Raw genomic sequence first — 14195 nt, 5'->3', positions numbered from 1 at the left:
AGATGAATAGAGTTATTCATGTGCTTTTTAGAATAAAGCATTAAAACATCCCCATTCTCCACTACGACAACAAACCATGAAGAGCAGGAAGATTGGAAAAGTCTTGCCTTGTGTTTACATTCAGCGCCAAACAATGCAAACTACTGCATGAATTGTCTCTTTGAGAAATGAGTTCTATTTCCCTCTCCCTGGCCTTGTCAATTGCTTGGCAAAACCTATTGGATGTACATACCACGACTGAATTCACCCTGGTGGCTGCAATTTCATCCGCATCAATGCTCCGTTATTGTCCACTGGCTGAAGACACACCTGTTTAAGTGCTTAATTACAAATGAAACATTCCAAAGGGAATAATAACCAGAGGGGAATAGAAAGAGAGCCGTGATGTTCCCTCAGAGCTGTCCAGTTTTACTCATGAACGCACTGTTAGTGACAGGATGACTGTGCCTGAAGGCAAATGGGAGGATTGAATTAATCAAAAATATGTAAATTGTCAGGTGATGATATATGATAGTTTTAATGACAGAAGCTGTTGCAATATTGTTGTTGTTGTTTCTTAAGTATAGTACAAGATCTAAAGTAAGAACTATCGTTCTGCTTTCCTAAAACATGATTGACACAGCCAGGGTTCTAGTATGCTGCTTATCAATTCAGCCCTTTACATGTATATGAGCCTTGCTTGTTTTTATAGACATGTGATTTTTTTTTAAGGTAGAACACGCCTCAGGGGCAGATATTCAGACTCTCAAACTTTTGCAACTCTTTTCTGATCTACCACTTGTGGGAGCTCATTTTAAAGCTCTTGGAGAAAGAAAAACTTTCACCGTTTAGTTTTTCGAAAATCCAAAATTTAATTTTTTCCCCATAGAGTTAACACAGGAATGGTGGCCATTTTGAATTTCAAAACATCGCAAAATGTTGGGTAATTTGTTTTGCTGGGTCCAAACTTTGCACAGTGACCCCCAATTTTTAATGTTGATTTAGTAAGAGAATGGGTGAAAGTTTCAATGAGGAAAGTTTGAGCAAAAGTTTAAGTCTTTCACTTTCAAAGCAGATTCTACCTTAAACCAGTCATATGCACCAGAACCTCTTCACATCATGATAATCGTTGTTCTCAACATGTTAATAAAACACTATCAGGTTGCTGAATTTCAATAAATAAAGAGAAAACGTTGAAAAGAATCTCTAATTACTATGATCATTCCACTAAAAGCGAATTTCTGACAGTGAGTAAAACTCGCTTAAACGTAAATGCTTTAATTTTAGCCTCTGAACTGTTTGTTAGCATAAATTTATTTGATTGATGATATAAAATTGCATATTGAATAATGTGATTACATTGTACCTGTGTAATGAAGGATAATACATAGATTGCTAGCCTAAAATCAGTTTTGCAAACACTTTCTGTATATACACTTAATAGGGACAATATATCACATGTGAACTTCTCATATACATTAGCATTAGATAAACTGTGGTTACCCTGCACGAACCCACTCAAGGCTGTGTAAAGATTGTGTACAAAGAAAGAATATTTCTCACAGAAAGGTTAGAGAGTGATGCACTCATGAAACATGAATTGATGGAGAGTGCGCTTACATTGTTAAGTTTGAGATTTTGATAACAAGTACCATACTTGAAGTCAGTCTTGATAAAAAGTTTCAGTGAATAAAACAAAAGATTTGTTAGTTTTGACACCAGGGTTAAAGGGAGGTCAAAGTGACAAGCAATATGGGTATCATCAGTTGTTGCAATATTCTCTCTCCAAAGCTTGCCTTCGTCTTAACGTGCTTCACAAAACTTCTGCAGCAGTCCTGCAGTACTGGATTTAACAAATGTTACACTGGTTCAAAAAACTTTAAAAAACTTCCTCAGATTAAAGTCGATTTATATAAGTACAGGTATTTGTTTCTTGCTATGCTAATATTCTAATCCATATATATTGCCTTGAATACACAGTTACCAAACAGTCCTCAGGTTGCTATGTGACCTTTGACCATTTCTGCATTTAATATTTGCTACAATTGAGTCAATTCAATGTCAGTAGCTGGTATTACAGCTGAAGACTGCTAAGCTAATAGAGTCTGCTACAAATCATGCATGAACAATGACAAAACAAACATTTCGGTTTTTTCAGGACAAAAATGGAATGCAGGATTGAATTTAATTGAGATCGGAATGGAAAGAATTGTTTAAGGTCTCTCAGAACAAGATGCTTCTTGCTCAGGTCCCTCTGAGCGTGATAGCATTGATCACGATTTCAGGTTTGTTACTAAAATAGCTGCCACACAAGACTTTCGGATAAATACGAATGAAATTCAGACACATTTTGTTGTTGCATCTTGTAGTCTAAGCCATCAATTCATACAAATAAGTGTAACTTTTAGTTGCCATTGTAACACGAGCAGGTTTTATTGTCATCGTTTATGCGGGAAACGCGGACCAATATTTATTTATGCATATTAATGAGAGAAAAACGATGTCATTTGCGATGTGTGCTATCGTACCTCTTATGAAGAAGTATGGTCCAACACGTACCACTGGAGTTCAGTACTAGAGTTGATATACATTGCAAGTAAACCTTGGGCTCATTGATAGAGAATGACTCCCAAACAATAGCTTATCTACTGTCTTGTACTGACACAGTTGAGTGCTATTGTCTGAGTTAAGTGATCTTCACACATTGATGAAGAAGGAAGACTGCACCATTGTCTATTGTAAAGAAAAGATTGGGTGGCAGTATAATGCCCTTGGCTGATCAAGCATTGACTCTGCCATTGAGAGATTCGACCTTGGAAGTAAATTCACAGGACTCTTTTGGATTTCAGAATTGCTACAGACAACAACACTTATCAGGTTTATTTCTGAATATGAAAGCATCACTCTTTTAATAATGGAAAGTTTTTTAAATTTCAAACATGGTAAAGAGGTGTTAAATTTAATTGAACAGCGCCCTCAACTATACTTCAGATTATTACTTTGTATTTCAGCTGTGGCCAATCACAGTCACTGAATTGCCAGAGAGCAGTAGTAATGACAATATAACAGAGGTGTATTTAATAATAAATTGTACAATGCATATTATACTGGTAGTTGACCATTTTACAGCCTTGTTGCAAGATTATCTCAAGTACTGAAGAGAAAGATTAAAACGATAAACATTCTATCTTTCTTTCTTTATCGAATTAAAATAGGACATTCAACAAGACTACAGCCTTGCCATAGAAAATGACATGTTCAAAGAATAGTGTGGTACTGTGTGGTGTATATGTTTGCCATAAGGGGCAAACTGGAGGTATCATTTTTCATCTCATTATGTCAGTCTGCAGATCAAACCAAGGAATACACGTAAATTGCTGAACAAAATGTCTTTTCTACGTATTAAGTAGGTTCCAGAACCAAAAGTTAACAAAGTTCAGTGATCCACAATTATCCATATTTTATTATACTTATCCCATTGTAATATCACACTAACACATACAAGACTTCAAAGAACAGTCAGTCAAAACGCCATGCATCATACTTGATGTCTACCTGTGTCTTGGTTACATATTCTACCAGCATCTTGGTTAGATACATTATTTGCTCACCAAGGTTCTTTCAACGAGACAGGCACACTGCAAGGCATACTAATCACCCTGTCATTTGTCTGGGTACAAGACTCTGGATAAATATTGAAAACATTAAAAGTACATGAACCGGTCAACACTCTTTATGACAACTGATTTCAAGAGATTGACAAACACACCAAATCTTCTGTGGCAAAGCATTAACAAGGAGGGACACAAATAAATGGGTAAATATTTACATGTCCCAGTGAATTAGGGTGCGCTTCTGTATTAATAATGTACAAGCGCATTCTTGGGAGGTTAACTTGTAACTAGAACGGAGAGAGATGTACTGGTTGAAACTAGTCAGTGTCAGTATAATCTCACAATGAAGACACAGACAGAGTTATGCCAGTATGAACGTACCGTAGATACTCTTGTTTTTATGAAAAAACACCACTGTAAATATGCTTCTGAAAATTATCTGCTAAACTTTATGATTTTGGATCTGGTGACAAACTTTATCTCACAGTAAGTTTTATAAAAAATGCATTCACAGACTTTCTTATCAAATCAAAATTTTGTCCCGAGGCACAATCTACCCTTAAAAGCACAGAAGCTGCTATTAATCTGTTTGATACAGGAAAAATAGAAACAAGCATAACATTTCAGAAAACCTAGATTTTTTGGAAAGTCAAATATTGATATATTGGAAAGTCAAATATTGATATATAGGTATCACAAAACATGCACAAACAAATGTTCGGCAGAGAGCAGTAAGGAGGTCATCTTTGTGAGCCATGTGAACAGAATTTAAAGCAATTTGAATGCAGACCGACAACGGAATCCCTGTTTCATGACTGGAAATGAGGCATGGTTGAGAATTCTGATCCACATAAAGTATGTTATTTTTGGTGGCAAATACCTTTGTGTATTTCAGTGACAGATCTACTAGTCCGCAATACAGTAATACTTTCTTTTCTTTTATATAATTTCAAGAAAAACTACACTTTATTTGTTGTACAGTACTTTAATAGTGAGATGACTGTATGGGAAAACTGTGTTACCTTTCACATGTAAAAAGATAGCAACTGATAATTCATTAAGGGTATTTCTTGATCAGAAGTTGGATTGTAACAGCTGAACAAATATCATGTCTGTAATTGCTGTCCTGTGTTACATGAATTTCTGTTCCCTGAGCTTGATAAACTTTTCAGGGTTGCTTGAGATGCTTATAGAATCGGATTGAAGCTCATGAAATTAATGATGTCTATGTTCTTCTAATAAAGCTACTGAACTGGTCAAAGTTAACATTATGTAGTGTGTAGTTATGCTGACTGCAATTTAATGGCAGAAAATATTTTGTCTCTAAAGTTTTCCCAAAATTATCACTTTTAATGAAAAAGACTACTATGTTCCATCTAGCATGAAAACACTACTTTTTAAAGTCAAATTTATCCGATGATAGGTATTGAAAGTAGATTTTTCAATAATAAACATATAAAGGAAACTTGTTTTCAGCACCCATGAAAAAGGATTATTTTCTAACAAAATGGCACAGATGTCTTTGTCAGTTTTTAAATGTAGCATGTTCTTCGGTGAATTACAAAGGACTCAGAATTGGCAAACGCAATCTGTCCTGCACACGCACTGTTGGGGAAACCATGGAAACCACATGAGACACAGGAAAAACTATGAGGCTATTAACTATGCATTGTGAGGTCACTGGTAAAATGTAGTCTGTATGATTGAGGTATGGGATAAAGTACTCTACGTGGGTTTGAGAAAGAAAGAGCTCATTTTTATCATGGAACAGAATCAGTATAATCTTGATTCATATGCAACGAATTCCTGGCACAACAACTCTCTTAATGGGTCCACTTTCTGTGTGTCTGTGCCTCTTGCAATAGCATATAAAGGCCAAAGATAATGAAATTGGGGAAATCTGAACACACACATTGCTTTAATCCAAAGTATTTCAAGGGGCATTAAGCAATTCACAGTGTGTTGCAGGTGTATTGTGCTGAATTACTTTGAAATCATCCGCCTCCTTTGTTCCCTAGTCAAACTTAGGATAGCTTAGGAAACCAAGGCGGGACTTTCACTGGAGAAAAACATTTCTAAGCTTGTAAGTGTATATTTTCTACAGTTTGCAATAGCTACTATTAACAATTCAAGACTGATTGCCCAACTCAAAAAAAACTTTCAAAACAGCGGTCAGTTTCAAAAATTACTTCAAACAAGCGACCTAGCGGCCGATATAGCTCCGCTGTGTTTATGTAGAGAATAACTATTTTTGACACATGTTGATGAAGAAGGTGGAAATCTTTGATAGCTCAATGCAGTGGCCACAGAAAAGTGGCTAAAATAGCTGCAAAAATACACAATTGAAGATTTCATCATACTTTGAATATATCACATCGGATCATCCCTAAGAACATGTCAACCAAAGCTATCTGATGAGTAGTTTTTTGAGAATAAAATTTTCTGACAAAAAATGGCAACAATTGCCCCCAAAAATAAAAATTGCAGATTTCATCATCATTTCAATAAATATCATTTAGTTAATCTATAGAAACCTGTATACCAAATTTCAAAGCTATCAGATGAGTAGTTTTGGAAATACACATTTTTTGACCAAAAATGGCAAAATTGCCCCCAAATTACAAAATTGCAGATTTCATCATAATTTCAATAAATATCATTAAAGTGATCTGTAGGAACTTGTATACCAAATTGCAAAGCTATCAGATGAGTAGTTTTGGAAATACACATTTTTTGACCAAAAACGAAAAAAATTGCCCCAAAAGTGCAAAATTGCAGATTTCATCATAATTTCAATAAATATCATTTAGTTCATCTGTAGGAACCTGTATACCAAATTTCAAAGCTATCAAATGAGTAGTTTTGGAAATACACATTTTTTAACCAAAAACGGCAAAAATTACCCCAAAAATACAAAATTACAGATTTCACAATAATTTCAATATATATTACTCAGCTCATCTGTAGAAACCTGTATACCAAATTTCAAAACTATCAGACCAGCACCTTTTGAGAAATACATTTTTTGACCAAAAATGGCAAAAATTGCCTTAAAAATGCAAATTTGCATATTTCTGCACAATTTGAACAAATCTGAAATAGATCATCCCTAAGGACATATGTACCAAATATCAAAGCTATCTGACAGGTAGTTTTGAAGAAGAAGATTTTTAAAGATTTTTTTACCAAAAATGACAAAAATTGCCTTAAAAAATACAAATATGAAAATTTCACCAAGATTTGAACAAATCTAAATGAGGTCACCCTCAGTAAACTGCATATTAAATTTAAAAGTAATCGGACAAGCGGTTTCAGAGAAGAAGATTTTTTTACCAAAAACAGCAAAAAATGCCCCAAAAATACAAATATGCAAATTTCACCACGATTTGAACAAACTTAAGTGAGGTCACCCCAAGTGAACTGCATATAAAATTTCAAAGCAATTGGACTTGCGGTTTCAGAGGAGAAGGCAATTGTTGACGGACGACGACGACGGACGACGACGGACGACGACGGACGACGACGACGGACAACGACGGAAAATCAACCTATTTGATAAGCTCCGCGTCACTGACAGCGGAGCTAAAAAAGTTGTTTACAATAATTGTTGCACTTTTGCAAAATAATGCATTTGTGACACAACAGCAAATGTTCTGTACAATTGTAAATGATTGAAACATGTACAGATACTTCAGTTATCATATTATTGTACTGATAGATCGTACGGTAGATACACTGTATCTGGCATTGTGAGGCCGGTCAAAATTGCCAGCTATCAAACATGGCCATAAAATTACTATTCTAGTTTTTACACACTCAAGGTACATGTACATTGTACATTTCGTTTTCCTCTGGCCTTCTTACAAGAAATGCGCAACAGCTTCATATATAATGCACACACATCTATGAAATATGGTATGTCGTAAACTTTAGGTTTTTCATGTATTGCCTAGTAGAAACGAAGAAAAATCTAATTCTTTCTGATAAACATCTTTAACAAAAATTTCACCACAACTGACAGATCAAAAATATCATGTTGCATTAAAATTGATATACAAAATACGCCTTTGAGTGGCGTCAGATAAAAGGTGATGTTTGTTCATCTTTTCACCAAGATTTTTACCGTGTTTCAAATTTGTGATAAAAAGTATAGGCTTGCAGTACTTTGGCTGTGGAATGGTCAAACGACATGATAAATACAGGGAAGTCAAGATTTTCAATAATCTTATAACTTTAATGCTTGTTGAACAACATGAACACGCTTTTGCCATGTCATCGAGACTTTTAACCTCCAGCCACGATCCACTCAGACAAAGTATAATTGCAGCAAATAGTTTCACACAATCACTCCTTTTGTGCTGTCTTACTTGGCCCCTGCAGTGTTGAACGATGATTGAGACGCACTCTCTAGGGTTTTTCAACCATCCTCTATACACAAAATGATTTCTGATCACAAAGGTCTGGGTTATTTTGTTTTTTTCTGCACCGAAGAACTCGGATTTTAACCTCTGATCGCAGATCGTGTACACTCACGGTTCGTACAGATACCAGGTCAAAAGACCTTCACTCATCCACAAGTAATGCTATGTTTGTGTACATCTCATTGGAGTATTCAAAAACATGATCCCACACGGGCTCAGCGTTTCCACATATACTGGTATCCCTGGAGGCTTACATGAATAGTTTGCATTCTTCCCAATAAAATGGTAACATCTGACCTATCATTTACTGGTGAAGCTCCTTCAACAAATTTGAAAAATTTCAGATATGTCATTTTGGTGTAAAAACACATTTTAACATATTTTAATTTTTTAGAATAATATTTATTGTTTTCCTGACAACTTTGCTGCAGTTTTAATGTTTTAAGTACTTGCAGCTTGTGCAACCTGCCCTTTCATGAATTTACAGTATTCTGCATGTGTTATGATGAACACAAGATTCATGCAGACAGAATGGCAGAAAATAAACAAAAATGTGTCTGAATTTTTTTTGGCAGTAGTAAAATCTACACAGGCAATCATACATTCAGGGGTATTATCCTGATCAGGGATCAGTGCCATTAAAGTATATAGTCCACGTTGAGGTTTTTTCAAAGCTGGTTCAACATTAAATACTTAGGGAAGGGGAATGATTCACAGGTGTATCCCCTTCCATGAATGCAGTGTTGCAGCCAGAATGCACCTTGCGACAATGTTCCCAAAACGGAACCTTTCGTCCCACATTCTTGCGTACTGCAGGTCACCTCAGGCGCACTCATGAGTCAACAGTGTTGGGTGTGCGGTAAATGTAGTCTGCAAATGACGATGACCTTCTTTTTGCATGATTATTTTGAGGCTTATACATTTTCATACTTTAGGAGCTTTGATTAGAATTAAAATGCTGCTCTTGATATTATAACTTGATTGTAGTCCGACTGAGCTCTGATTGGTGGCAGATACAATACGGTATACTGCTACAATTACTTACCTGAAATTCAAGGATAGGCACTTGGTCCCGGTAGCTTGAATTTGTTTTGTGAGACCAATTTGTTACAAAATAATACGAAATTTGATTGACAACTAACTGACATTTTGTCCCTAAACTGTCCAAAATGTCCCCAAAATTAAAATTCCTGGCTGCAACACTGTGAATGATAAATTTATGAGAAATGGCAGAAATTAACCAGTCAATTTGACCAGTTTACGGTTTAAAATGCACACACAAAACACACCTATTCTTGGGTCATTCACCTTATGTTAACTTTGATGAGTACCACTTTATGATTTACAGATGACAACAGCTCAATGTGAGATCCCATCTCATGTCCTGTCCATTGTTGCCTGCCATAGACATTTTCTAAAGTGATATTTGAATGAAAGTGCTTTGGTCATCCTGAAAGCAGTGAAATACATTTGTACCAAGTGCAAATCACAATGAAAATCTGCGGCTATTGTCTTCAATTGATCACATAACAATAGTGTTGGCCATAATACAGTTTTTTTCAACATGTCAATCATGGGCCAAAGTGAAATATACCTACTCTCACGTCACTAGACTATTTAAGATAGCTAAGGATAGCTTGGTGAACACAAATCATGTGTGACAACATGAATGAAGCTATCAAAGTTTATGGAGTCAATGACTTATGGAGGCTTAGAATGAAGTCTTAAAACTTCCTCTCAAGTCACTGAAAATGTACGTTAAGGCTTGGAATAACACTTCACTTGTATGCTTGTCCTGGATGGGCATTTAAATCCCCTTTGGCCAGAAATTCCCTTCACATGGTGACAGGTAGAAATTCTTATCCTATGTGTAGCATTACAATCTCTTTGCTCAACAAATTTAATATCTCAGGCAGCTTTGCAAATTTCAAAATATTTTTTCCCCATTAAAATTTGAAAACAGATAAAGCATTTGCACTTTTGTTGTCAAAAAAGCAATCACTGTACGGGTATAGCCAGGTCCCTTTGTTTAGCCATTCGTATTATGTATTCATGTTGTAAGAATTTTAAGATGACACCAGTAGCAAAGAAACTGCCTAATTAATGCATGTAATCATGGTTGTTGTAATCTGGTGCGGAAATAAGCATGACACTTGTTGTGTGAAACTGAGTTTGATAGATTCATGAACAGACATAGGCATGACCCTTTGACTCAGTAATCCATGTTTTTGTATTTAATGGAACCCTACACAGAAACATGTCATTCATATACAAGGACACTCATATCTACTTGTTCACATATCACAGTCAACACAATTGCTGACAGCACAAGATGGTTTTCTTATGGAGCAATGAAGAAAGCAATTGAATTCCTCATCCATTTTATGACACAGCCATATTTGACATAGAAACTCAAAAGACCTTGTGAATGTAGCAACACTCTGAAATGATTTTCCGGAGATCAAAGAGTCATATGGTTTTTTTATTAATACTGCTGGTAAATCTGTTCCGATCTGTTTTACTATCTTGATAACTTGTTTTATCACAGGAAAATTTGCATTGACTTGTCACTGACTTTTAATGCCAAGAAGACAGAATTTAGTTTCTAAAATTTTAATATGCACAGTATAATATGAACATACATGTATGTAGTACAGTACGGTACCTGACAGTTGGATGAATACAGTTGTCATTAATGAAATAATTCCATATCAATCATTTAATCAGCAACAAATGAAAGTCCCATTCAAATTTCAATAACATCACATCAAAACAGTCTGTCATGCATTTGCATTGCACTGAAGATTATTCAAAAGTTAATAGGCAGCCTAAAATGAGAGAATGCCATACAGCTATTAGAATTTCCTACATGCATTCTACACTTGTATTTCTGCCTTCATATACAGAAATCAGACAAAAATTAAAGAATCTCATTGCAACATCGCATGATGGTAGTGATTATGTTTAATATTTAAATCAATGCTGAAAGCAGGGAACAACAATGGAGAAAAGTACAGGGATAATGATTATGAAGTATTTTCTCCTTGAAGCTTCATAAGTTGTTAAGTTTTGTGTATTTTCAAGCATCATACATTTCTGTTTATAAAATAGAATTTATTGTTCTACTCCCAAAATCATATTGAAATGAAGAATTTTCAACTTGTCAACATTGTATATATATATATATACATGTAAAATATTCAATGTTTAACTGTATTTCAGTCCAGACTACAATTTAGAAATATTAATTGCAGATTGTGTGTCATGCATGCTATGATGTATTGGTAAGGTGAACTCATTGTATTTCAACCTACTTCAGGAAGACAATTTATATCTTTGTGGTACAAAAAAAATCATGAAAATCAAAAATTAATTTTTTGTCCTTTTGAAATACTTATTTTTCATTTCAAAGTTTCAGAATAATATCTCACTCCGAGGAGACAGTTGGAGATAAAAGCAACAACACTACAGTGACAACATTACAGTGACACCATGATAATCAGGACACTGGTATGAGTACAACAAAACACAAAGGATATTGTTACCTTCTGAAGAGCTGCAAGATCGATTTAACTCTTTACAAATGCTAGAAGAAATAAAGCCAAAAATCAGTGGAGCCTTCCTCAGTACCAAGTCTTTGCCAAACAATGCCGGAAGCACAAAGGAGTTCACAGGTTGGTCCCCACTTTTACCAAGCCTCTCACCTCAATGCAGGTAACCTATTCTTTCTCAAACAGATTTTTTTTAATGTCACATCACACAATGGCCAGGTATACTTTAAGAGCTGGCACAGAACTGCCAACAAGTATATGTTGAGCAATAAATCTACGGTAAATGAGTATGCTTTGCTCTTGTAGCTGGATATAAGTATAATGCAAACCAAGGAGGTGCTGACACTATCCCCTACGTCTTGGGTCATTTTTAAGTATTCCTAACGTTTCTTGAAGTATTCTTGAAGACCGTAAACTACAAGTCATAATTGATGCCTTTGTGAATGTTCAAACACTGTAATCGCTGGATGTAAAACGGGTGATTCTTCAAAACATGTACATGTGTCGTACACCTGAACAACTCCATTCTCTGCGGTTACCGTGGTAGACTAGAAATTAGTAATATGTACTAGGGTACTGGCTTTGCCTGGCGGCAGTAGACATGAAATGACCACATCACAGCTCTTCTTGTTTATTTCATCCCACTTAAGTCTGACACTTGAGATGGGATGAAACTTGGGGCAACGTAACTAGTTTTTTTTTGCTGGTTTTTCTACATCATGAAATAATATTTCTTTGAATTGGCCATGCACCTGCATATATGGGATATGGTATCCCATGAAACTTTATCATATGTAGATCTGGCTTGCAGTATGTGACAGCTGCTGTTATTAGCTCTTATTAGCCCATCAGTGTGCAATTTGTAGGCATCAGTAAATAAATGAAGGTATATTTTTCCCGGATTACACTATCAATCAACATGTTTTATTTATTGTGACCAAAATAACTATCTTCTCCAATTACATAAAAGTTAAAAATGTAATACTTGAAAACTTTGGTCCTTTCACTCCATTAATCTGCGCAGAGCCTGGTCCAACTACAAGTATATAGAAAACAACTGGTTTTGGCCAAACGATGATGGCCATGGTGAAAAGGTTAAGATTGATACAGAATTTTTCAGAATTTTTGTGTTCTGTGCTTGATGTGTTCAGATTTCATTAAATTTAGATTGAAGTAAAAATTTTCATCTGGGAAAGCATGAGCACAAGCATTGAAAGTGTGTACTGGTATTACTCTAATACCGAAAAGTAATTTCCTTTAGTGTACTTGTATTTACTGTGTGCACTATGACAACAATCAATAATCTCATAACTTTGAGGGAAAAACAGGGTATCCTTTCTGGTGGCAATGCAGGTAAACATGTATAGCTATTCAAATTCCTGTAGAATAACCCTAGCTGCCATCATCATGCAGTAGTAGAACCCAGCAATTTTCAGTGGTATGGGTCAGACCATTGATGTATCTCCTGTACATCCATGGTTGGACTTACATGCAGGGAAACTGGTGAATGGGCCAATGCTCTCTGTATATTTACTAGTGTTTTACCCATCATTGACTGATGTACTGATGCTAATGATCATAAATTCAGTGATCATAAATTCTGACAGAGCGATTTTGATCGGTATGCAGAGGCGTCATTATGTGTGTGCTGTATCAACAACTTACAGGATAATTTGCCTGAAATGGCATTGCAGAAGTGACACAGAATTGATCAAATATTTACATGTTGTCTTTCAGTGTCAACTAAAAGTAAACAGCTTTATACGTCTATCTGCTCTACAACAATGAATCAAGAAGTTCCTATTTGCCTTACCGTCGTCAATCTCGTCATCGCTTAGAACATGGGAGTTAAATTTCGGCCTGCTTTTAGAAAGCTTCTGCTGTTTGGCTTTCTCTCGTTTCTGACCCTTCTTCGACTTTTTCTTCTCTTCAGTGGTGGTCAGCGTGGTGCTGTCTCCTCTGTCTCTTGATTTAGAGCGGCTGTTTCTCTTTTTGGATCCTTTCTCGGGTTTGTCTTTGCGTTGATGGCCACTGCTGCTCGATGACAGATCACCAGAGCTGAGAGACTTGAATGACCTGCTCTTACCGGGCGTCGTGGTCGGAGGACTAGTGTTGACATCCAAACCATGCTGGGAAGCTGAATGTATCAGTAAATCGTGGAGAGAATTACTGTCAATGCTGCTATCTGAGTAAAATAAAACATCTTCTTTAGAAGTTTTCCTTCTGGCCATTCTTAATTTTTTTTTTCAAAGCACGAAAATCACGTCATGAACTGACCACAAGCAACATAACTTGTGCGGATGGAAAATATATGGTCACTGTTTCGAAATCCTCCCTGAAGCAACTTGCTAGCCTTTGCCTATCTCAGATATTTATCATCAGCCAAGCATATCCCGGTCAATAGACACACAGGTTTTCCTGTTGACTGTCACGAACAAAGATTGTCTAACAAATGTCTACGGTGTTGCAACAGCAGTGAAGCCTGTCCGACCAAGTGTTTGAACTACTTCTGGGAGACAGACAGCGAAGGAAAAAATTGCACACACTCATACCAAAGGTATCTATCAGTGACAGACAAACAAAGGGATAAGAGTGCTTGAATGATCTCTAATCTGGATTTTTGCTATATT

At 35.9% G+C, this 14195-nt stretch overlaps 1 protein-coding gene across 2 annotated transcripts in view; it reads right to left on the bottom strand.

Annotated features, from left to right (window-relative positions):
* Positions 1-13926, bottom strand: part of LOC139151626 (unconventional myosin-X-like) — a 113290-nt gene extending 99364 nt beyond the window's left edge. For both annotated transcript variants that reach the window (XM_070724549.1, XM_070724550.1), the window contains exon 1: positions 13379-13926. In XM_070724549.1, the coding sequence (XP_070580650.1) occupies positions 13379-13796 (418 nt within the window). In that variant the 5' untranslated portion in view covers positions 13797-13926. The remainder of the gene's footprint in view (positions 1-13378) is intronic.
* Positions 13927-14195: the final 269 nt, after the last annotated feature.

Source organism: Ptychodera flava, chromosome 15 (assembly GCF_041260155.1).
Source record: "Ptychodera flava strain L36383 chromosome 15, AS_Pfla_20210202, whole genome shotgun sequence".
Lineage (NCBI taxonomy): Eukaryota > Metazoa > Hemichordata > Enteropneusta > Ptychoderidae > Ptychodera > Ptychodera flava.
Note: the sequence above shows the minus strand (reverse complement) of the source record. Positions and strands in the feature narration are given on the sequence as shown.